Below are 25690 nucleotides of genomic sequence, written 5' to 3' on the forward strand. Positions count from 1 at the left end.
TGTAGGAGCCGTATGTGTGTGGTGTGCCCAGATCCTACCCCTTTCTGTCAGCCTCTTGCTAGCCCTGGTGAGCCCACAGCCCTGTTCCTTGCCCTGTGTGCAGTAATAGTAGGCCTATAGGGCCTTGTGCAATATTTGGGTGCAACCTGCTTGTCTATGTGTGTATAGTGTATGTGATTAGTGTCGATTGTGTTCCTGTCTGTAAGCGCAGTCCATAATGGACCTGTTATTGTTATGTGTCAATAAATTGTTTCCTTTATTTTTATAGAACCATGACCAGTATTTGTGTTCGTGCAGATCACTCACCTTACATCAGGTACCACAGAGCCCGCCAGATAGCTTGCCTGTGACAAGATGGCCGCCGGTGATGCCGTTAGAGACTCCGCCATAAGACATCTAGCCTTTATTATGTATATCTATGGCTCCACCTCTCAAACAGGCATTATCTGAAGCTGCTGGGACACCATCTTCTCTGGCTAACACAAATGGACTACATCTCAACAGTCATGTGACTTCATGCCATGAGATCATGTAGCTGCCTTGTGTATTAATGCCAGAGTTACTTTCTGTGATTTGAGTGGGCCTCTTTTTCAAGTCGGAAAATCTGGAAATCTGTGAAAAAAATCACATCCCTACAAGTAATGTTTGAACTACTTGATTAACATCGTTGACCCTGATTGATGGAACCTTTCGCTCTGGACAATACTGGGGCACTTCCTTGTTATGTTCATTGATGTGTAACCTAATAGTAGTTGTCAGCATAGTCTATAGTACATTTAGTTTCATGGCAATCGATGGCAGTTGCAAAGACCAATGGAACAAAAATACAGATGAATGTAAGGATTAAAATTCATTCAATCTTTCTTTATTCTCTGAGGTTCATTATTAGGTGGTCCTTAGGTGCATTTAGTGATTGTGCTCAAATCATTTTTAGTCACATTCAAGCACTATAAACAATAAGTTTTCCACAGCTTTCACCATACTACTGATTTTTTAAATCAATTGATTTATTCCAGTATTTTTTCAATTCACAACCAGTTTTACATCACCATTTTGACTTTGCACATATTCATTACCTCCTGTTTATAATCTTTAAGTGTGTACTAGCATATGGCGTCTAAGACTAGACATTACTAAAAAAAAGCTTTTTCACACTGGACACATTTATGAGGGCTCTCTCCAGTGTGCAATAATATTCACATGAGAATTAAAATCTGAAATTCATCGAGATCCTTTTCCAGACAAAGCCTGTTGATAAGAATTTGATCCAGTGTGTAATAGCATATGACTTTTAAGACTTGACATTTGTGAAAAAGCTTTTTCACACTGGACACATTTATGAGGTTTCTCTCCAGTATGTGTAAGCATGTGGCGATGAAGATCATGGGAGGTTCTAAAAGCTTTTCCACACTGGACACATTTATGAGGCTTCTCTCCAGTGTGAATTCGCATATGGGTTTTCAGCTGTGAAGGGTGCTGAAATGCTTTTCCGCACTGGGCACATTTATGAGGCTTCTCTCCTGTATGCATCAACATGTGTTTTTTTAGAGTTTCCGTTTGTGTAAAAGCTTTTTTACATTGATTACATTTATGAGGCTTCTCTCCAGTGTGTATCAATAAATGGGTTCTAAGAGTTGAACTTTGTGTAAATGCTTTTCCACACTGGGCACATTTATGAGGTTTCTCTCCAGTGTGCAATAATATTTGCGTATGAGAATTAAGATCTGAAATTCGTCGAGATCCTTTTCCAGACAAAGCCTGTTGATAAGAATTTGCTCTAGTGTGTAATAGCATATGGCTTTTAAGACTTGACATTTGTGAAAAAGCTTTTCCACACTGGACACATTTATGAGGTTTCTCTCCAGTATGTGTAAGCATATGGCGTTGAAGATCATGGGAGGTTCTAAAAGCTTTTCCACACTGGACACATTTATGAGGCTTCTCTCCAGTGTGAATTCGCATATGGGTTTTCAGCAGTAAAGGGTGCACAAATGTTTTTCCACACTGGGCACATTTATGAAGCTTCTCTCCTGTATGTATCAACATGTGTTTTTTTAGAGTTTCAGTTTGTGTAAAAGCTTTTCCACATTGATTACATTCATCAGGCCTCTCTCCAGTGTGTATCAATAAATGGGTTCTAAGAGTTGAACTTCGTGTAAATGCTTTTTTACAGTGGACACATTTATGAGGTTTCTCTCCAGTATGTGTAAGCATGTGGCGTTGAAGATTACGGGATGTTGTAAAAGCTTTATCACACTGGACACATTTATGAGGCTTCTCTCCAGTGTGTGTTATCATATGATTTTTCAGCAGTGAAGGATGAGCAAATGCTTTTCCACACTGAACACATTTATGAGGCTTCTGTGTTAAGATGTGTTTTTTGAGATATTTGGATGTTGCTAATGCTTTTCCATACTGGACACATGTATGAGGCTTCTCTTCAGTGTGAATTCGCATATGGGTTTTCAGCAGTGAAGGGTGCGCAAATGCTTTTCCACACTGGACACATTTATGAAGCTTCTCTTTACTGTGTGTTAGCATGTGGGTCTTCAACTCCGAAATCCGTTTAAAATCCTTTCCACAAGAGGCACATTTATGAGGCTTTTCTTCCGAGTGAATTACCATATGGGATTTAAGATGAGACATTTGTGAAAAAGATTTTCCACACTGGGGACATTCATAAGGACTCTTGTCAGTGTGTGTACGCCTGTGGCATACAAGGTTTGAATATCCTCTGAATGCTTTTCCGCACTGGGCACATTTATGAGGCTTCTCTCCAGTGTGTATTAGCATGTGTCTTTTTAGAGTTCCTATTTGTCTGAAAGCTTTTCCACACTGATTGCATTTATGAGGCTTCTCTCCTGTGTGTATTAGCATGTGGCTTTGAAGAGTTGAAGGGTATCTGAAGGCATTTCCACACTGGACACATTTATAAGGACTCTTGTCAGTATGTGTGAGCCTGTGGCGTATAAGATCTGAATAAGCCCTGAATGCTTTTCCACACTGGGCACATTTATGAGGCCTCTCTCCTGTATGTATTAACATGTGTTTTTTTAGAGTTTCCATTTTTGTGAAAGTTTTTCCACATTGATTACATTCATGAGGCCTCTCTCCAGTGTGTATCAATAAATGGGTTCTAAGAGTTGAACTTTGTGTAAAAGCTTTTCCACAGTGGACACATTTATGAGGTTTCTCTCCAGTATGTGTAAGCATGTGGCGTTGAAGATCACGGGATGTTGTAAAAGCTTTTCCACACTGGACACATTTATGAGGCTTCTCTCCAGTGTGTGTTAGCATATGATTTTTCAGCAGTGAAGGATGAGCAAATGCTTTTCCACACTGGACACATTGATAAGGCTTCTTTCCTGTGTGTTTTAGCATGTGACTTTTAAGAGTTGACATTTGTGAAAAAGAAACATTAGTAGTGTGTATTTGCTGGTGTTTCTCAAGTTCAGAAAGGGATGTAAAACTCTTCCTGCAGACTGTGCAGTGGTACATTCTTCCTTTGAGCTGCAGATTGAGTTCATCATTCAGTCCATGGATCTTCTGCAGCATTAAATGTGGATGTTGTGATGCACCTGCAAGAGTTACCATAGTTACCATGCGAGTTACAGTAGAATCACCTGGAAGAGTTACCACATGCACTTAGAATGACAGACACAGGATCCACATTCAGCAATTAAGTATAAACTAAGTATGAAAGGAAACATTCAACTTCAAATCGAATTCAAACACATAAACATATGTAGCATAATACAGTGGGGGCCAGGACCCCCTGGGGGGCTGCGAGGGGATGCCAGGGGGGCCTCAGCCAGTTGGAAGGAAAAGTAAAAGCAACAAATTTCTACATTTGAAAAATTTAAAATATACCTATTACTATGAGGGTTGTTATACAATGCCATTATAATAATTTGTTACATATCTGAACATTATACTTTCCATGATAATGACTGGGAATAATAGTAGAGAGATAGCTCTCTCATAGAAAGCCCCAAATGCAATTTTTACACACTGTATGCTCCATCGCAAAGTGCTTGTGGCTATAACAATTATTAGGAGAAAAAGTATTTTTACATTTTCCGTAGTATTGTCGAAGGGTTTAATAACACATCAAGGGGGTCCTTGGCCAGAAACTAGTGGTATTTGGGGGGCCTTGTCGTGGAAAAGTTTGGGAACCCCTGGCATAGTACAACAAAAGCAGAGCTCCAGACTATCTTCTTACATTGGTTGCACTGGTGCACTTAATTTTTTTATTTAGGTGCACGTGCACAAAATGTAGGTGTACCCAAAGTTTTCATCACGTCACCTTTAACGCCACAATTTCAAGGTCACCTTTAACGCCACAATTTCAAGGTCACCTTTAACGCCACAATTTCAAGGTCCCCTTTTTATCACTCTCCATCTACATTCCATGTCAGAGCAGAACAGTAGGCCTACAGTACTTTTCTTAACGAAAAAACTTTCTATGGTTCTGTTCTGTTAATTTTTCATTGGCTGTTACGTTGCTTGTTTTTCCTTTATGCAGATTCTCTGGTGCTATGGTCACAGCTCGGAGCAGTGTACAGGACTATCTAGACCACAGCCAATCAGAGGTAAAGAGGTAAAACCTCTGTCTCTGGTTTAGACCACAATATGATTCTACCATGAGTGTGAGTTCAGTCAAAGGTAGTGTTGTCACAATACCAACATTATTGTTTGGATACAGATACCGAGTGAAAAATTTCACCATCAGTAATACTTCAGTGGCCATCCTAGACCCTGCTTGACCCTCCGCACACACAGAAGATTGTGGCTTATGTCATGTGTTAATAATTTAGTGTTTTATGATCTGCATAATTACTGTAATTAGGGATGAACGATATTTCGGCGGACGATACATTATTGGCCGATAAGTGAAAAAATGACAATATTATAACAGATATATATACGATTATATATTATAATGATATATATATATATATATATATATATATATATATATATATATATATTTATTATATTATATTATTTAGGGCTGTCAAAATAACTGATTAATTTCGATTCATTAATTTGAGAAAAAATAACTGATTAAAATAATTAGTGCAGATTAATCGATTCCGTATGACATTTGACCCCGAGCCGTTCTAGTCAGTAAAAATTAGACTGTAAAATGAAGGAGAGAGAAGAAAACGTGCTGCCTGGATCATTGATTGGAACATTTACTTTTAAAAAACGGCCTGATGGTGTTGATAAAAAATAAAGTGTTGAAAATAAAGTCCTCTGCAATGTCTGCAGCAAGGAATTTGCATATCACCGGAGTTCCTCAACTCTATAGTCGCACATCAACGCAAAGAAATAAGTGTTGACATTGAGGGGAGTGTTTTTATTTGTCACAGTGAATTTATTTTCACTGTGTCCCCTAGGTTATATCTGTGGCCTGAAATGCCTTGTATGTGAAAAACTTCTTCCCGAAGCACTTTTGAATTTATTTCCTCAGCATATTAGGTCATATCATAGATTATTATGGCAATTATTTGAACAGTGAAAATAATAATAAAAGAGTCTTTGAACTTTAATGTCACTAATACTGATTATTCAATGATTCATTTGAATTTAAATATTTAAAATACTTTCACAGCAAAAATTATATATGCGATTCATTTAGATTAATTAATCAGAGTATGTAATTAATTAGATTATTTTTTTTAATTGATTGACAGCCCTAATTATATTATAACAGAACAATAATTGCCCGCAGCTGAATGGAGATAACCAATTGAGACATTAAAAAGAATCCAAATTTAGCGATCACAAGCTGTATGATAAGATGTCTAAGCAGCGACATACAGCCCTAGTAGTTCCACTCCACTTAAAAAAAAAAAAACTCAAACAATTTACTGCACATAGACTAGGGCTATGCCTTAATACCAGTCTTGCAGATTGGGAATGTCGTGACAGTGTACATACGATAGCTTATTAGAAAGGCAAACAAAATATAACTGATACTCTGTCTCTGAAAATTTCTATAATTGATGCATTTCACCAGAATTTGGATTTTAAGTTTTTCACCGCAAAACAGACGTGTGCCGTTTTCATATATGGTGGAGCATCTAATCAATCGCTATTCGCACTTCTCTTCCCAGTGTTTGCGTGATAGCCTACTCCCACTTTTCCCTCCATAAATGCATCAATGTAAAAAAGCTTTGTTCGAAATCAGAGACGTTCCCCCTCGCCCTAGTTTCCCCTGAATCCAGACTCTTCTAGACTAGTGTTACCCATATTCTCCCATTCCCGCGTCTGTCACACCGCAAGTTTGAAATCAAGGCGGCCTTATGAAAGAGGCGTGATTCATTTAAAATAGAACCAGACTGGTCCACCACCTCGTTAATTTAGGTAGATATGAAAACGTGGAACGTGGACTCTCACTGACCTTCTGAACGCCATTTAAATCCAGAAAGAAGTCATCACATAGCCTAACAAAAAATTGACTTCCCAAAATTTCACTTTTGCTTTGAGGTTTGTTTCTAAATGAGTCAAGATGTGCTTAAGGTGTGTAGATCCATAATTTAAAAACTCATTGTTGAGAAAAAGTTTGAATGGCAACTGCTTCTCATATCAATTTATCTATGCTAACATCACCTGCAGTAGATAGCAATACCAGCCTCTATTACAAACGAATCAAGAGACAGGCAAATATACACCATGCTGCTCGACAGTGCATACGTCTGTCGGTCAAGTTGGAAAGAAAAGGACAGATTCGAACGAAGTAGGCTATGGGATTATGACTTTACATCAAGTTAAAACTGAAGATACACAGTCGGTAAACACCAATATCTAAAGTGGGTGATAACAACATGTTTAAAATGTTCACTATTTAACAATGTAGCCTCATGGATAAGGTAATGTCCGGAAATAAGCCATCGTGTGACACTGTAATGAGGGAAAACATGAAGCTGTATCATCATATTAAGCAATAAATAAGATACTGTATGTTTCGGCACTGTATGTAATTTGTAACATTCTCTGTAACCTACATGTATTTACAACTAGGCCGACTGTGTACATTGAGCAATATGCTGTCTCACCTTGTAGTGGCGCTCAACCTTAATGCAGCCCTCCGAAGCATATAGCTTTGGGGCAACCGTGGCCTACAGGTTCGTGCTTCAGACTTGTAACCGGTAGGGCTGCACGATATTAAGAAAACATGCGATATGCGATAACATTATTGAGTACTGCGATACAGATATAACTTATAATTAAATATTTAATGTTTTTCTCCACCTCATGTTTTTCTCCAACCTCATACGCTGCGCATCCCACGTTATTAGGCGGTCCCTCCAGGATTTCGCGAGGATTTTTTTAAATTGTTGCGATCTAAAATGCCTGATTTCGCGGCAACTTTTCTAAAAAATTGCGATGGAAGTTGCGGTGTTTTTAGCTGTTTGTTGCGAAGAAATTGCGAGAGGGAGTGAAAATTGCACAAATAGTTGCAATTTTTTTAAAATTATTTTTTAATTGAGGGTAATTAAGGTTAGTAAAAAATTACACGGATCATCTTGATGCTTATTAAAAAGGATAAGTAAAGGTAAATAGTAAGGGTTACAGAAAATCAAAGTAGGCCTACTTTATTTGTGTAAATACTTTGACTGGGATAATTCACAAAGCAGTAGGCCTATAACCTTTCGTAGAACTGTCCAAAAAAGACAGCCCCCTAAAGAGATGGCATAATGGCATATGTTTCAATACATTCATATATGTTGTAATTCATATTAAGTTCATATCTTTTTAATAATTCATATTCTGTGACTTGCATAATTACTGATAGCCAACTAAGTATCTAGTAATTTCATATTGATTTAAACTATTAGACTACACTTTTCTTTAATGTTATTACATTGGTGGTGTGTAAGTCTAATTGACTGCTTGCCACTTTAAGGACGTGAGAGTAGCGCAATAACATATCTAAGTGGATTGGAACGCTTGGTTTCTGTCATTAGTTAAAATAAATGTTATAAAATAACTCGTATGAAATCATTCTTGGATCATAGAAGAGGTAAATGTCTTACAATGTTATTAATTTCTATGATTTTGGTAGCACTGCACTACACAAACTGAGCCCACAAGCTAGCAAACATGACACGAGCTAAAAGGACATCTCCAGGTGTAAACGTTTGCCAATGGGTTGCATATTGTAGCCTACTCAAATGTCAGTAAACCAAGTAGGCCTTAATTAACTTACTTTCATAGCTTATGCAGGTTAGCAACACTAGGTTGAGATGACAGGTGCAAGTAAAGCAGATTATTAACGTTAGCCTTCTATTTATTGTCATCAAAACTGCAGAGGAGTGAACAAGTATAGGGCAGTCTCTGGTGTCTGCAGAAGTGAGTGTGGCATCTGAGTCAATATTCTGCGCGAGGGGCTGTTGTGGTAGGTGAAATTTCACGGGGAAAAAGTTGCAGTGTTTGGACAAAATTGCGAGGTCGCCCAGAATTCACGAGGATTTGCTGAATTTGTGTTAATTGTTGCGATCGCAACATCGCGAATTCCTGGAGGGACTGATTAGGCTACCGGCATGCCAAGTGCAGCGGAAAGTGAAAGTAAGGGGTTGCGATCGCACAGTCCAACTAAGAACTTTTACAAATAACGAATCCTGATTACCGCTCTGCTGCTGTCTGTGGCTTTGGCTAAATGCAAATCATTAAATACAGTGAAGGACAGATATCTTCTGATCCTATAACGATAACGAAAGAAATTGTTTATTTTAACACAGTGGAGAAGGAAGCATTTGGCGCTGTGTTTGTAACACGTCATCCTTAATAAAACCAAAATATTCACCAATTCCTCTTCACCCAAGTGTAACCTACCTCGCGACTCACTATCTTCAGCCATCACGACATTAGCTCCTGCCTCAACACCTAAAACATCACACACCTAAACTGGTAGGGGATGGGCTTCTAGGACAGCATGACAGCATCGGTTTGGTAAAATATGTTGACATTCAGAATGTGAATACACCATAGACTGTATAGAATGCGCACAGCACAGAAAATGTATCGAAATTTATTGAAAATTAAGTAATCTTTGCGGTATGTCCATCGCAAATGGTGATATCGCGATAACGATAGATTTTAGATATATCGTGCAGCCCTAGTAACCGGAAGGTTGCCAGTTCAAACCCCGACCAGTAGGAATGGCTGAAGTGTCCTTGAGCAAGGCACCTAACTCCTCACTGTGCCGTGATTACAGCTCACTGTGCTGGGATTGGTGTGTGCTTCACCTCACTGTGTGTTCACTGTGTGCTGAGTGTGTTTCACTAGTTCACAGATTGGGATAAATGCAGAGAACAAATTTCCCTCACGGGATCAAAAGAGTAGATATACTATACTGTACTTATACTTATACATATAGCTGGAAAGGTGTTTAAGCCATGCGCGCAAGAGTTGTACACATAAGAAACGCCCAGATTTTGGGTTTCCTCCTCTCAAAACGCGTAACTCCCTCTATTGCACGTAAATAGCAGATTTAAGCGAAGAGGAGAATTCGTGCGTGTGAAATGCTTGTAGTTATGCGCTTTATTGACTTATGTGGGGAACTCTTTCATATGCGTAAGGGTGATATAAGCATTTATACTTGTGCTTGGCAGTGCTACAATAGTTTACATTTACATTTATTAATTTAACACTTTTCTTCCAAAGTGACTTTCATGTCAATGCAGTTTGATTGAACTGATTTAGTTGTCCCAGGACCAACTTCAGATTAAATGCCTTGCTCAAGGGCAAAACAATTGAAGCCGGCACTGCGTGGCAGACCAGCTCCTTAACCACTATGCTAGCATCATATGTTGGATCATTTTTACGTCACAAATTGCATAGCAGCCACATACCTGTATGCACTGTGCACACCTCTTTACCACTAGCCTAAAATCATGAGACTGATGTTAAATTACTCTCATTTTCTTAAAGTAACAGGCATTCAATTAGGTGTACACATGTAAAGATAAGTGTAATGGTTTGAAACTCAATAAGTAGTATTAAATTTACTCTCGATTAATTAGGGCCATCAGTGTTAACTTATTAATCACAATGAGATTAAGAACCAGACGTTTGCTCAGATTCACTTCTTGCACACTTTTTTTTTTTAAATCACAAAAACAGTTAGTCAGTAATGACAGCATGTCATCCATCATCCCTTCAGGGCAAAAAAATATTTAGCCAAGTTGTCTACAATCACATCACACATGCAGCATCGGAAAACATTAATGCGAATCATATATTGTACAAATACAGCATAAAACCTACACCTCCGATAAACATTAGCGGTTTCACGTTACTTTACCTCAACTTTCATGCATTAAACAACAATCTAGGGTAGCCATTCAACCATTCAGCCATCATTCAAAGTATAACTTGCTTCACCAAATCACCAAATTCATTGCTAAAGTGTAAATATACCCAGAACAAAGAAAGATTCAGGAGGAACAGGAAGGAGATGAGATTTTGAGAACATAATGAGAGAAGGAAAGGTGATGCATGCCATTGAGGGGCTGTAATATACAAAATATAGCTGTAGTGAACAAATACTAGTAGCCTAATATTCTCGTTTCCTCTGAAGGTAGAATGCAATCATATTTTCCACCATCAGGGTTGGCCCGAGGCATAAGCGAACTAAGCGGCTGCTTGGGGCCCCCTGGCCCCGATCAAGTTCTTTTTTTTTCTTTTTTTAACATATTAAATAACGTAAGCAAGTGACATAAATGAATAAATGAAACAATTAATAATTAAAAACAAAAGAAATCTGATTTCATGATCAATATACCTGCCTACTGCTACTGTGTCTGCCAGCCTTTGAGTCATGCGCATAAACTAGACACCTCGGTGTGCGTAGACAATTAGTGCAGACACTGCATCAAGTTCAAAAGAGATGGTAGCAGCTAATGTTAAGACAAGTCACGAAAAAGGACGTATCCCTCTGGTGCCGAAAAACAGAAAGAAGAAAAGGATAGAGGAGAAAAACAAGCATGATCAAGGTATGTTTGCAATATGATTTACAGTATGTTTTGTGCTTGAGGTAGCTAGCTAGCTGTCATGATCACCAGAGTTAAGTCCCCACCATCAACAGAGAAATGTCTCCCATTATTATATATTTATCTAGGTGTATTTTCAGATGTCAAGGATATTGTGATTGTTCATGATGTTTAATCAAGCATGTACCCTAACGTTACTAGCTCTAGTTGGGCTTATGTTGTAAACTAAAGTTAGCTAGATGACTGAAGTGGATATTAGCTACATGAAAAAGTACCTGAAGGCAAATTTACCACAGAGGGATTGTTTCTGATTTCGGACCTGAAAGTGTTGATAGTTTATTACTGTTCTATAATATGTGACATAGTGGTAAGTCTGATAGCAACAGCAGGCTAAGCTCAGGCTCCCAGTCCCAACCCCAAACCCACTGACTAGCGCGACTCTGGGCGTCGGTAACATTCCAGCTTCATAGGCTCACATGGAACACTACGCTCTGCTCTAAGGTCTTTGGTGAGAGATGGTATTGGTGTTTATGAGAAAATATACCATGTTGGGTGGGGAGACTTTGGTGATGAAAATAGACAATAGATCACCATGTTATGCGTTCACCATACTGAAATTATGCCTCATTTGCCAATAGAATATGAATTGTTAGATGTGGAATTGCTTGTTGATGAGTAAGTAATGATAGCAAAATAAACTCATTCTGCTCGATCAAATATGCACTTATGCAATGTTATTTATTTTTTTCAGATACACTGTTGAAGTACTTTGGAGCCCATCTCTACCTCTACCTAACCTGATGTTTCAAGTGTCTGCCTCCATGGCTCATGACACAGAAGGTGGACTTTTTCTTGATGGCAAATGGTTACATAGCCTGTTAATATGACATGACACATTTAACATACCGGTAGCTTTTTTATTTATTTATGTATTTATTTAATCATTGCAGGTTCGTCCACTGCAGAGTTGTAGATGCCTGAAAGCCAGGAACGAAGTAGGAATAAGTATCTATTTTTTGGGACATTTTTTAATTATTAATGTTGTGCACATGTAATGTAATATGTAATGCACATTTGTTCTGCTAATCTGTTGAGAAACAAGTCATTAAATTACAACAAATACAAATGCTGTTGTATTTTGTTATTTGTCAATTCAACTTAAGTAAATCACACTTAAGGCTCTGGCATGCTCCTGCGTCACATTTGCGCGTGTCCAAGACGTGCGTCATTTTTGCCGTGGACGTGAAGCATACTCCAATTTCTGCTGTCCTGAATGCGCGTTAAATTGTTAAGGTTAGCGCCTGCGCACTACGGATTAACTGTGATACTCTGCCCCACCAACTGGGGGCGGTACGTCGAGCCTGAAAGTAGGACACAACCACCAAAGAAGCCTGAAACGCCTGAAGAAAAGAAGAACTTGGGATGTGCGAGCACTAAACGAAGGAAGAGCTGATGAAGGAAAAAGCACCACGAGTACGTTCGCCTGTCTGCTGGGAAGTTTGATAAGCTGGCCCATCGCATCGCTCCATTTATCATCCACCAGAACACACACAGCACACCTGTTGGTATAGCTGAGAGACTAGCTTAGCCTACTTGCTTATTAGGCTACTCATGTAGCTAAGTGACTCGGTGCTGCGAGGGCAGCAATATTGGTGCGATACAAAGTAAAGACATTTTTCTGAACACATGCAGCAGTGTCATGGTAAGAAAGAGTTGTGCGTACAGATGTCCTCAATTAAATTTGTATTGAGTCTTCACACCTGCCTCATACCAAAAAGTATGAACCAAAAACCTGTAAATATGACGTGTCAATAAAAGTTTTGAAGTAACTATTTGTGTTCATAATGTATGTCTCACTGTGATAATGGGTGTATTTAGAGCGAGCGGTAGCCTAGGTTATTCCTTCAATTATTATTATGATAACATTATCCGGTGTTGACAGGCGAGTTTCGAGATTGAGTTCAGCATTGTTCAGGAGTAGGCTAGGTAATAATGATTGCACCTGGGAGAGGTAGGCTACATTCCCTTTATTATTATAATCACTATTGATAACGTATTATATAAGGAACAGGCGAGAATGCATCTCGATCAGCAAGTGTTACATGGGTTTCGCCTGAGCATTGTAGATAGATACCTTTAATTGGCTCTGGGTTTTGCGATTTGATTTCAGCATAGGCTCATTTTTAAAAGATGCATTTAATCTGAAGTCATGTCAGCTCTCTATGCAGGGAGTAGGGCTGTCACTTTTATTCGAACATGACGTGAAATATCCGTAGTCGAACTATAAATAAACTATTCGGTTTTTAGTGCTGTGTAGCGCATTTCCCGGTGTTGACAGGCGAGTTTCGAGATTTGAGTTCAGCATTGTTCAGGAGTAGGCTAGGTGATCATGATTGCACCTGGGAGAGGTAGGCTACATTCCCTTTATTATTATAATCACTATTGATAACGTATTATATAAGGAACAGGCGAGAATGCATCTCGATCAGCAAGTGTTACATGGGTTTCGCCTGAGCGTTGTAGATAGATACCTTTAATTGGCTCTGGGTTTTGCGATTTGATTTCAGCATAGGCTCATTTTTAAAAGATGCATTTAATCTGAAGTCATGTCAGCTCTCTATGCAGGGAGTAGGGCTGTCACTTTTATTCGAACATGACGTGAAATATCCGTAGTCGAACTATAAATAAACTATTCAGTTTTTAGTGCTGTGTAGCGCATTTCCCGGTGTTGACAGGCGAGTTTCGAGATTTGAGTTCAGCATTGTTCAGGAGTAGGCTAGGTGATCATGATTGCACCTGGGAGAGGTAGGCTACATTCCCTTTATTATTATAATCACTATTGATAACGTATTATATAAGGAACAGGCGAGAATGCATCTCGATCAGCAAGTGTTACATGGGTTTCGCCTGAGCGTTGTAGATAGATACCTTTAATTGGCTCTGGGTTTTGCGATTTGATTTCAGCATACGCTCATTTTTAAAAGATGCATTTAATCTGAAGTCATGTCAGCTCTCTATGCAGGGAGTAAAGGCTGTCACTGTCTATGATTAGTTTTATTTTATTGTTTACCATCTCATTCAGTGCTATATGATCCAGGGCTCATGACCAAATCAAGCCAATATAATAGCCAGTAGCCACAATGAGCCCATGCAGCCACCCTGTTTCGACAATCAAAGGTAACGCACAGAACGGCCAGCAGACAGATAATTACGTCCCCAACTCATCTAAAATGTGGTGTCTTGAAATACTTTGGGTTCTACACCATAGATGGTAAAGTGACCGTTAAATATAATGTTAAAGAATGTATCTGTGGATTGTGGCTTTACATAGGTCGAAGTTGACTCCATGTCGTGGTGTCTCATGTAACTCAAAGCCAGGCAAGCTGAGGACAGGCGCTCTGTTCCATCGTCGTTATGGTAACCAAACAAGTCTTCTTCTGTCTAGGTTTGTTTCTACGTTTAAGTGTTGTTCTTCTATGTGGTCCACCTACTGGAGGGGAGTGTTTACAGCAGTTCCGTTTCACACATGCGCAGTCTACGCGTCACTTTGACGCGCGGTCTTAAATTTCGGTCGACTCAAAGACGCGACGCATGCTGTAAAAATGACGCAATTCTCGCCACGCGCTCACCAGTGCCGCGTGCGCGGGACGCAGACGCGGGACCATACTTTAGGCTTTAGTGCTTCACTTTGAATATGAAAGTTTAAAATAAATCGGTGATTTTAGTACCCTCTAAGATTAAAAAGTGACAGGGTTGGTGTAAATAACAACTATATTGATACATTGGTTTACCAAGCCCAGGGGGCCAGAAGTCTAGTGCGGAGCCCCAAAACATCTTCACCATGTGAGCAGGGATGCATTAATGATTGAGCCTACAGAGTCCAAGAGGTTAAGGGGCACTAAACCCCAAGTAGTTGCGTGAAGTCACTACCTCCATAAGTCAAAAAGCAAAAGGCTATGAATCTGAACACATTTAGTTATTGCCCTTCTCTAGCTGACCATCCCAAAAATGCACCAGAATACAGGAAATCACATCTACCAAAAATTAAGACCCCCCCCTATCCGTTTGTACCCACATTTGCACAAATAGGGTAAGGGGAGAGGGCAGGCCCAGAGTGGGTAATCGGGAGAGTTGCCGGTGGGCCGCTTCACTTTTGGGCCGGTCGAGGGAAAAATATTGACATTTGCCACGTTGATCTATCTTCTCTTAAAAGTTGGCTACACACGTTCGCATTCTATGCCTAACACCGCAGCCTCTGCATGGGTTGTTCTCCCCTCCCAAGGAGAGTTGGTTGGGTCCATATAGCCCGTCATTTCTAAAAAGTTTTCTCAGATGGCCTAAGAAAAGAAAGAACAATGTATGACGGCAGTAGGCTACATGATCAACCCTTGTTTGCTCAGAAGTGGGTGTAGTATAGGAGTAAATCACCAAACATGATAGCTGACCCATGCAGAAAAAACATGTAAACAATAGTTCAATATGGCTCTTAGTGGAATTGTGGGATACATTTAATGCTTTATTTCTTCCTTCCTTTTTTTGTTAACTTATCAATCTATCCTTGTGGAATAGTGGAATATTGGTACTAATAAAAACTAAAAACTACAGGATAGTAAGAGCGGAACTGTTGTTTTATTTATCCAATTTCCACCAGCACTAAAAAAGTGGGCCGGTCTTGGACCTGAAACTCCCAGGCTGAAAAGTGGCCCCACTCCGGCCCTGAGAGAGGGTCCTTATGCATCTGTGTCCAGGGGGACAGTAGTTCATAATCAGTCACTGTATTAATACCAGGGCTCCGAACCGGTTCAAGGAACGAAAACGAAAACCGAAAACAAATGGAATTTTACGAGGAGCGGAAACGGAAACGAAAACAAAATGGTCTTCAACTGTTCCGGAACAGAAACGTTATTCTGAAATCCACAAAACCGGTTAATAACGTTTTTTTTTTCGTTCTCTATATATTTTATAAAATTTCACAAAAGTGTGAATTAAATACGTCGGAAAAATGGATGTGTTGACTGTGATAAACACTTTTGATGGGTCCGAAGAAGCTGGTAAGCCCGTGCCAGGTGGAAGACGTCGGCGTTTAAACGAAGACAACCACGAACGTCAACAAACTAAGAAGATACGCTACTCTGGTGGAGGACGGATCCCCACCATTGGATGTAAACACACCTCGGCTAAATGCTTTTGCCAAGCAGATAGATTGACACCCGATGACCTTGTCATGAATTTTCAGAAGTTTCATGACAAACCTAATAAGGTCGAACAGTGCAGGGCCAGCCACTATGGGCAGAGGGGAGCACCTGGGCGCAGGTATCTGCCAGCTGACCTCAGTGTGCGCAAGATGCATGAGCTCTTTGAGGCTCTAAACCACGCACACACAAGCTACTCCCTCTACTCCCTTCTGTTTTTGCCAAAAATTTCAAACTTGGCTTCGGCCACCCAGCAACAGATGCATGTTCTGATTGTGCCAAATACAAATTCAGAATCACAGATCCGAATATGACAGAAGCAGAGAGGCAGATAGAATCTGCATCATTCATCTTGCATCGTCGTAGAGCTCGTGTTTTCTATGACCTACTAGGCAGAGTTGCAAAGGATTCTGTGTCTGTCTGCTTTGACATGATGCAGAATCTGATCCTTCCCAAAACTCCAATAGGGCAGGCCTACTACTCTCGTCAGCTGTATCTCTACCTGTTTGGTGTTGTAAGACACCATGGAGAGAATAGTCAGCAGCCAAAAGAGGATGTCCATCTCTATGTGTGGCAGGAAAATCAGAGTCCCAAGGACAGCAACATGATTGCATCTGCTTTGAATGACTGCTTCACAGTTCGCCTTGCCAGTCAAATTCGCAGATCCAAGGGGCTTCGGCTCTTCAGTGACTCGTGCTATGGACAAAACAAAAATATGACCATGGTCTCCATGCTCATGGAGCTAAGGCAAACCTTCCCCAATCCTTGCATCGAGCACACATTTCCAGTCAGGGGGCACAGCTATCTCCCCGCAGACAGAGTTTTTGGCAGGATTGAGCAGAAAATCAGAAGGATCGACACAATTCTCCTGCCACAAGAATACTATGCCCTCCTGCAGCAGTTTGGTAATGTGTACATTTACGGCACAGACTGGAAGGCTTTTGATTACAAGTCGGCTACAAAAGAGTGCGTGAAGGCGCAGAAAAGCTTCAAGATCAGTGAAGCACGCATGCTGGATTTGAGTACCAACAAGGTTGGTATAAAGGTGGCATACAATGGGGAGTACTGCTTCCACAGTGTGCTGAAACGGGGCTAACGGTGGGCTGACCTGAAAGCTGCCATTCTTGAAAGCCAAACCACAGTGAAGAAAGCAAAGAAGCAAGAATGTGGTTGCACTCCTGAAAGCAATAGGTGTGTCTGAGGCAGTGAGCGCATTTTATAGTGATGCACTGTCTGATGTGAATGAAAACGTTCACCAGAGTGACGAAGACCCAGAATAAATTCCTACAGTGTAGTGAATGAATGTAATGCAGTATTAAATTTAATCTTTGTTTTATTGTTATAAAGGTTATGCACTTCAAGCAACAACATTTTAATTGGTTTCGCACTTAATATTGCACTAATTGGCCATTTGTTTTGTATGTGTGTTATGTTTTACTGTGTCTCTTGTGGACAGTCTTAATGAACTTAAATGGCAAAAGGAAAGAATAGCGAGCGCTCTATAGTCTCATGTGGTCTTATATAGAGCTCATGATATTGTATGTTAACTTGTTTTAAAAACAGACTGAGAAAAATGAATGGTTTTATAAAAATTTTGAGCAAAGAACACATGGTGGATATGTAGTGGAGAGTGGATATATATAGCGTTTTGAAAAGAAATATAATAAACTTTGGGTTTATAATCATTAACATTCTTGTTTGATTTCTCAATTATTGTTGATGGTGTTCAGACTGACCCAAAAATTATTTTTAACTATATAAATTAAATACTTACAAAATATGTAGGTCTGGGTAAATGATTGTCCTTTATCTCAAAACAATCAAAATGGATATATAGCGTTTTGGAAAAGAGCTCTTCATATATTAAAATATTTATTGTACTCAAACCATTCTAAAACTAAAGTTATGGTCTTAGTAACCAAACTTTAAGGTGGGTTACACCTACATCAATACAATATATAATATGTGAACTGAAACTGGACGGGCCATAATAACCTCTGACTAGTTTAGGCTGTTAAATTGCAATGTGAGCGGCAGCCAGCAGGGGAGGATACGTCGCAGGATTATTTAAAAAGCAAATGTGTGTCTGCCCTGATTCTGATACCATGGCGGTATTAATTAAACTGTGGGGGGCCGCCATGCTGAAATTAACGTAGAGGAAACACTGCAGTAGTGGTGGGTGATAAAATCGATTCTGTTAAGTATCGCGATATTTTGTGCTCCCAATTATATCGATACAGTAGCCCAAAGTATCGTAATATTTAATTATATAATTATCTATTTTAGGCTATTTGAGTTGGTTTTACTCCGGGTTTACTCTCAGGGCCTAAATTTCAGCGTGGGATTGCAGGTATAGCGCATAATTTATCTATAGGTGCTTCAACTGCTAACCAACAGGAAAGGAAAACAACAGTTTAGCGATCAGGAACTGTCTGGAATTTTGAAAACACAGAAGGATTACATAGAGACACAAGGGAACATGGGTGTGTTCTCCATTTGAGGAGCGTAATCGATTGCGGACGTGCAGTTAAAGACACCGAGCGCATCGTTGGCCTAGGTTAGGCTACTTTCACATTCTAGAGTGCGCATTCATTACGTGAAAGATGCTTCATACCAAAACAGCGATCAAACATTGTCAAATTTATCATGACATGTTGTCACAAACACTTACTCCTGTTAGAAAATCAAAACCAAAGTAAAAGACTATGACTGTGTTGCTCTCTCATTGACGCCTGTAATAAGGATAATGCGATTTCGGTTTGTGAAATATATGTATGTTAGCCTGACGACCCACAGGGTCCGTCTAGATTTCTAGGCTGTATGTATGTATGTATGTATGTATGGTTTTCAACAAAAAGCAAAAAAAGCGACTAGAAAGGACCTTGACATGCACCGTGCCATGATAAAAATTTTGCACTACCCTCCTACTAAGGTTGTGCACTTCAGTTAAAATGTAGAAGGTAATATTCACAGAATTAAATGTGACATTTAAAGTGAGTTGAACAGTCTTATTTTCCCTATTTTTTGTTATGCCTTTGAATAATATGGGAGACATGAATCGCAATATATTGCAGTATCAAATCGCAATACTACGATTGTTAAGAATCACAATAATGTCATATCGTGGCCCAAATAACACAATAGTATCGAATCGTCACATTTTTGCCATGTCCCACCCCTAGTGTCTAGTAGGCTGTGCAAACAATTGCCTTTTTGCAAGTTCCGAATATATGGATGTATTATTGCTTGCAAGCGCAAAAAGCTGTGTCTGAAATGGCAACTGGAATAGTGATGTGAACCGACCAGATGTCTAGGGCACCGTTTAACATGTAATGTGAACACTGTTCTCACAACATTATTGGTTGGTTAAACAAACTAACTAGCACAATTTGCAAGTAGCTTAGGTTGCTGGTTAAAACGTTTCAAATCAACTTTACAAATGCAAGCCTAGTCTACCCTAGCCTGAAAAAGGGTCTGTCTAAAACAAGTTTATTATCTGATTTATTTAAACAAATATGCATATCTTATCATGCTTACTCAGTACTGCTACTAGGCTATGCTAATAAGGGTCCCTGAGGCCTATGACCTCTTCAAAAACGCCTGATTTTTTTTAAGCCAGAAATCAGGCTCAAAAAATGGTCTTTTTTAAGCCCTGAACCATGTCCAAATCAAAAACTAATGTAGATGGCACACACAGGGATATGTAGCGATTTGGTTAGAAACATTTATGGAGCGGTGAGTAGGCTCGGTATACAACAGAATGACGTGACAAAGTCGTTTTTTTTTTTATTTGGCGTTTATCGCGTTTTGGAAAAGAGCTCTTCATATAAATATGAATAAATAGAATAAATATGACGAAGTAGCAAGAACAAGAAGCTGAGTTTACATGATTATATGCATTTCTTTTTCATTCTTTTTTTTGGTCTGCTTGAATGTGCAGGTATTCTAAAATACTTTTATTGTGGTATAGTCATCTCCTAGGTGACGGGTTTGTTTTTCACTCTCGAGACTCCACTTGAATGAAATTGATTAAACGTTACTGATAATCCTCTTAAGAAAACTAGATGTACCGCAGAGCGGTACAAAATATGACCGCCGCCCAGTCCAGCATATTTTTTCCACAAAAAGAAATCACGCTGAAAGGCCTATATGATTCTAACTGTCTCACTAAAATGCATTATCCACACTCAATTCTCACTGGTATCTGCTAGACAACAAGTACCAAAACATGATTAGTTCATAGATTTCACATGTAAAATTCATTTTATACAACCCCACCTCCATCTTGCCTGTTCATAATTCTGAGAAATTCTTGATTGTTTGTGTTATGTTTATGTGTGTGTGGGTGTGTGTGTGTGTGTGCTTGCGTATGTGCCTGTGCATGCAAGCGTACATATGTCTACTGTGTGAGTATGTGTCATACGTATGATTACTGTGAATGTATGTGTGTGTGTATCTGTTTGTGCACATGTGAGCACATCAAATGGGAAATGGGTGAGACGCAAAATATTGTCCGGAAGCATAGTAGGCTAAATGCCCTCCGCTGGCTGCTGAAAATTGCAGTTTAAGAATAAACAGCAATGCTAATCCGAGGTAGGCTTACCTGTCTAGTTTTATTCCATAAATATATTGTTTTTATAGACAATAGTTAATAATAGCAAAACATTTTGTATGCACTCGCGGTGATTGACTAGTAGGCCTAATGTGAATCGCGGACTATAAAGTAAAGGAGATTTGCACCAAATAAAGGCAGTGTTGTGGGTTGTGTTTTTACAACGTGTTGGCACAAAACTTAATTTCTGTCATAAACGAAGTAAGCTAAGCGTTTCTCCATTGTATATAAGTAGTATAAGTATACTCTTTTGATCCCGTGAGGGAAATTTGGTCTCTGCATTTATCCCAATCCGTGAATTAGTGAAACACACTCAGCACACAGTGAACACAGTGAGGTGAAGCACACACTAATCCCAGCACAGTGAGCTGCCTGCAACAACAGCGGCGCTCGGGGAGCAGTGAGGGGTTAGGTGCCTTGCTCAAGGGCACTTCAGCCGTGCCTACTGGTCGGGGTTCGAACCGGCATCCCTCCGGTTACAAGTCCGAAACGCTAACCAGTGGGCCACGGCTGCCCCAACGTGACGTTGTCAACTGTTAAAAAAAATTCTAGAGGAAACACTGTACTTGTGGCTTAGACCTTCTATTATTTCTAATATTCTCATGAACTTGAACTGTCAGCTTAGTTAGACAGGCTTATTTAGCCTATGACGTGAAACCTCTCTGAACTCCAAATATCAATTATAACTTACTAGATGACATCCGGTGCACCTACATTTCTGTTTGAACTCCTAATGTTTTAATTTGGGCAAAAAAGATAGTGTAGAGCCCTGATACTTGATCCTTCCTCATTAAGTCTCATTTCATTTTTTATTAGATTAATATCGTGTCTGAAAGGGAATTATGTCCGAAAGGGACATAATAATAAAACTAACCGAATATCTGAAAGGACTCTTACTTTCCAGCTGGTAATCATGCTGCTCATCTAAAATGACTTACTTTCCAGCTGATAATATCTGAAAGGACTTACTTTTCAGCTGGTAATCGTGCTGCTCGTCCTCCTCAATCTCCACTTCAACCTCCGCTGGTGTCTGTAGTGTTTCATCGTTAGAGTCTGTATCGTCTGTTTCAATTTTACAGTGACGTTCTGCAAAGGGCTTTTCTTCTTCTTCATCTTTGACCGGACATGATATCATATGACCATATTCCTCCTCTTTTATGTCTTCTTCTTTCACAATCAATCTCAGGTCAACCTGGTGCATTTCAGTCCCATTACAGCCAGAGATCAGCGGCTTTACCTCCATTTCATCCATGGTCCCATTGGAGGATCCAAAGATCCCAGGTACTCTCTTTCCTATAATCAATGCCGTGCAAATAAACAGAATGTTGTAGGCAATGATGTCATAAAGCAACATTACTGTTACATGAAAAAGAGGAGGATCCAAAGATCCAAGGTTCTCTCTGTCCTATAACAAATACTACACAAACACAGTCATAGCAGAGAATGTCTAATAAGGGTAGAACTTCCACTCTCGAAAAAACTTTCGGTTTCTGAACTGAAACTATCTTATACACACCCATTGAACCAGCAAAGTAAATGCAAAAATAGACTTTTGTGTAATTATTCCTAGTTTGTGTAGTCATTCTATATCAGAACACTTGACATACAATCCAAATAGTCTACAAGAAACCTCAGAGTGCTACTTTTCATTTGAGACCATGACTATGCTTCTAAACCAAGGGGTTTATAATGATGCAGTAAGCATTTTATTGTCAGTATGCATTTTGGATAACTAAAATGCTAAAAAAAAGTCCTAGTCTATAGGGCATTTTATAAAATGCATTAGCATACCTTGGCAAATAATGGTCTAAAGAACTCATATTTTCATTCTATATTGATCTACTTTTGCACACAGCTTCACAAGATCTGGTGCTAGGGCTCAGTTGTGTTTCTAATGGATATCAAGTGACCTAGAGGGCTGAAATGTGCAGAGATGCTTAATCCAGCAGAAAGACAAAACTGTATTCTAGCCTCTGTAACTCTGTGTCAGTACATCACAGTTATTCTGATTGTTTCCTGCTGAAACTTCTGTCTCAGCTTTCCAAATAAAGTCAATGCAACAGTTTTGAACAAATTCGTGCAGCGTACTAATGATGCTAACCGTAGCAATTTAGCAGTAGTCTTGCACGATTGTGAATGTTTGGATTACATGTGCATGCTGTGGAGGGATGCGCCTGTTGAGAGGGAGAGAGAGAGAGTGCGCAAGGGGCAAGGACTCAGTGAGGGTCTGTGCTGAGGTAGGCCTACTTCTATCGCCTAGGCTACTCTGGTCGAGTTGCACATAGCTACAATGCAAGATATATTTAGCCTATTATTTATGGACAACGTAAGGTGGGAGGTGTGTGTTGCTTTTAATTAGCGAATGCTCTATCTAACATATTTTTTATTGATATCGATTACATGTCTATTGCGATATATATCGCTATCGTTTTATCGCCCAGCCCTAGTGGGAACAGTGTCCTCCAGTGGTGTAGTCTACATGATACGCAGGACTATGCAGTATGCCCACTTGAAAAGCATCACCATCTCAGTATACCCACTTAAATTAGGCAAAGATACATATTAACATTTGGGGTTGATCACAGTATACCCACTACAGCTAACAAGACTACATCACAGTATACCAACTACAGTTAACTAGACCAGTGTTTTTCAACCTTTTTTGTGCCACAGCACACTTTTGACACTTAAAATGTCCCACGGCACACTAACATCCTGTGTGAAGAAAAAATAAACATACCATAGCCTAAAATTTCAAATAATACACAGATATGGCCTTATTATGGCTTCTATGCAAGACCTGCTCAATAAAACAAGCACCCTCTGTTTCATTTGTAGGTGACTATATCTAATTTAATTGTTGTTATGAACTGGATGTGTGATGATTCTGTGAATACTAGATATGGGGCCCCCGTTGTACAATGCCTGCATACCACAAATATTGCAATCATACAATCAATGAGAGCATGTGGTTATAAATTCTTTGATGCAACAGTTGCTTTTCTGGACAAGTGAGTGACATTTGGGTAATTTTCTGCGGCACACCTGATGATCTCACGGCACACTAGTGTGCCCCGGCACAGTGGTTGAAAAACACTGAACTAGACTACACCACTGGTGTCCTCTGAAGCAGGCGCTGTGCAATTTCAGGAAAAACTTTTAATTGGTAGTAAGAAGTTCGAACCAAGTGGTTAACAAAATGTAGCCTACAAAAATAGAACGGACAGAAAATGAAATGAGCACTATTCTATAATACTAATTAAATGGGTCGATAGACTACTTACTTACACATATTATTCTTTATGGGATCCCACCTGTCCTTGAAAGCTTTTACTATACTTTATTCCACTGCTTGGTTGAATTTCCCATTGTCCTACGTAATTTAGAACGACCATTAACCGTATGTTATCTGCACACCTATGAAGTAGATCAATTTTTGTTGGCCGTATCACACTTGTATATTAATTCGCCTAACTCGTTGTGAAGTTTGAATGAACTGTCACGTTGCATCAGAGCTGTAAAATGCAGACGTTCAGAACATTGCAACATTGTAGCATATGACGGAGGTGGCTTTTAACTACGAGGTTTAAACCTCCGCTTCGCGTCGGGGCCGTTTTACAAACTCGACCGTGCATAAACTTCTGTGAACAGACCACCGTGTCGTCCATTATCCCTTACGTAATAGCCTAGGTTACTTATGTTTCATAATGTGCTATTTAACATGCTTACGTTCCGTAAATAATAGATACCTTAAGACATTTACTTTCATTTTTAATTGAAGTGTAACTCCGAAAAATAACTATTTATCAGCTAGATAACAACTTCAAAACTTTTACCACCCTGCCCAGTTAGCATTGCTGTAACGTTAGAGCCCATTCAGTGTCTAAACGCCACCAATTAACAATCTCAATTAGAAATTAGAAGTTGTTAACTACCGTAAATAGACCCTAGGTGGTTTTGCGAGTTAAACTTTAAGTCGTAAATAGACCCTATGTTGTAATGTGAGTTATACTTTAAGTCATTTTCTGCTCAAATACCTAGTTTCGAACTACTCAAATGTCCAAAACTTCACAACTCTGCAACTAGCTTCACCTTAGCAGGCGATGGCCGTCCGTCGTAGTCGTGGTCCAAAGCAACACTAGCAGAAACAGCAACACTAATATTCGTGCCCACAAGCAAGCCCTCGTGTTTCAGTTGACTCCAATCTAAAAATACAGGCCACCACCTCTTTTTTAACTGTTTTAACAACCGTCAGTTGTTTTCAACAGGTCGCTGCTACGAAAATGTAGGCTATAATCCGATATTTTAGACAGCGGCCATTCCAATCTCTTGGCTTGCATCCACTATCTCCGACGGTCCACATCACGGGGAAATGTGTGAAAGCTAATAGGGCTGTTTTTGCTTGTTGTTGGCACACAAAGAATGACCACAAAACCACTGCCTACCTCTCGTCTGCGCCACTTTCAAATCACAAGTGATGACCCGGAACCGGAAGTTGAGATACACCTGACCTGGTTGGTGTGTAACACATACAAGGTAAAAGTTTTTAGGACTTTTTTTTTATTTTGATCTATCTATAAATTGCAGGAACGTCTGTCTGTTTGTCTGTTTGTTATCCGCATATCTCTCGAACCTGGTGACCAGATGAGAATGGGTAAAATTCGGGACAGGACATAACTGGGGGGGGGGGGGGGGCTTAACATGAATTTCAAAACTCTGGGCAAAATTATTTATTGAGGAATTCTGAAAAAAATATGAAACAAATAAAACAAACACTGCACTTTAACATCAGCAACATCCAATCAAATCACTCCTCATGGCAGAGCGTGAATTTCAAAACTCTTGCTTTTTAGCTAGGCCTACATATTCATCTGGTCCCGAAA

The 25690-nt window shown here is 39.6% G+C and overlaps 4 protein-coding genes across 9 annotated transcripts in view; 2 read left to right on the forward strand and 2 right to left on the reverse strand.

The window, feature by feature from the left end:
- The window catches only part of LOC121718789 (zinc finger protein 708-like), a 712111-nt gene that overhangs the window by 493894 nt on the left and 192527 nt on the right, over nucleotides 1–25690 (reverse strand). The window lies entirely within an intron of this gene.
- The window catches only part of LOC121718874 (gastrula zinc finger protein XlCGF57.1-like), a 404172-nt gene that overhangs the window by 103317 nt on the left and 275165 nt on the right, over nucleotides 1–25690 (forward strand). The gene's annotated exons all lie outside the window — the stretch shown is intronic.
- Nucleotides 850–25246, reverse strand: LOC121718832 (zinc finger protein 91-like). 3 transcript variants are annotated; one of them, XM_042104144.1, is made up of 3 exons: nucleotides 24900–25246; nucleotides 21777–22100; nucleotides 850–3578 (listed from the first exon to the last, which is right to left on the reverse strand). In XM_042104144.1, the coding sequence occupies exons 2-3, from the start codon at nucleotides 22057–22059 to the stop codon at nucleotides 1222–1224; spliced, it is 2640 nt and encodes an 879-aa protein (XP_041960078.1). In that variant the 5' UTR covers nucleotides 22060–22100; nucleotides 24900–25246; the 3' UTR covers nucleotides 850–1221. The 3 variants fall into 3 exon arrangements, with proteins under 3 accessions (XP_041960078.1, XP_041960079.1, XP_041960081.1); XM_042104145.1 differs by lacking the exon at nucleotides 24900–25246 and adding an exon at nucleotides 7065–7163 and having other exon boundaries at nucleotides 850–3623; nucleotides 21777–21891; XM_042104147.1 differs by lacking the exon at nucleotides 850–3578 and adding an exon at nucleotides 7065–7163.
- The window catches only part of LOC121718943 (zinc finger protein 239-like), a 627858-nt gene continuing 624166 nt past the window's right edge, over nucleotides 21999–25690 (forward strand). Inside the window, exon 1 of the mRNA XM_042104396.1 lies at nucleotides 21999–22088. The gene's annotated coding sequence lies outside the window, so the exon portion shown is untranslated. The remainder of the gene's footprint in view (nucleotides 22089–25690) is intronic.

Source organism: Alosa sapidissima, chromosome 9, assembly GCF_018492685.1.
Source record: "Alosa sapidissima isolate fAloSap1 chromosome 9, fAloSap1.pri, whole genome shotgun sequence".
Taxonomy (NCBI): domain Eukaryota; kingdom Metazoa; phylum Chordata; class Actinopteri; order Clupeiformes; family Clupeidae; genus Alosa; species Alosa sapidissima.

Bases quoted from the DNA above. Each gene is read 5' to 3' on its own strand.
- LOC121718832 (XM_042104144.1), bottom strand. From the start codon at position 22,059: ATGGATGAAATGGAGGTAAAGCCGCTGATCTCTGGCTGTAATGGGACT. The intron at 3,579-21,776 runs GTAAGTCCTTTC...TAACTCTTGCAG, and splicing joins GCACGATTACCAGCTGAAAA to GTGCATCACAACATCCACAT.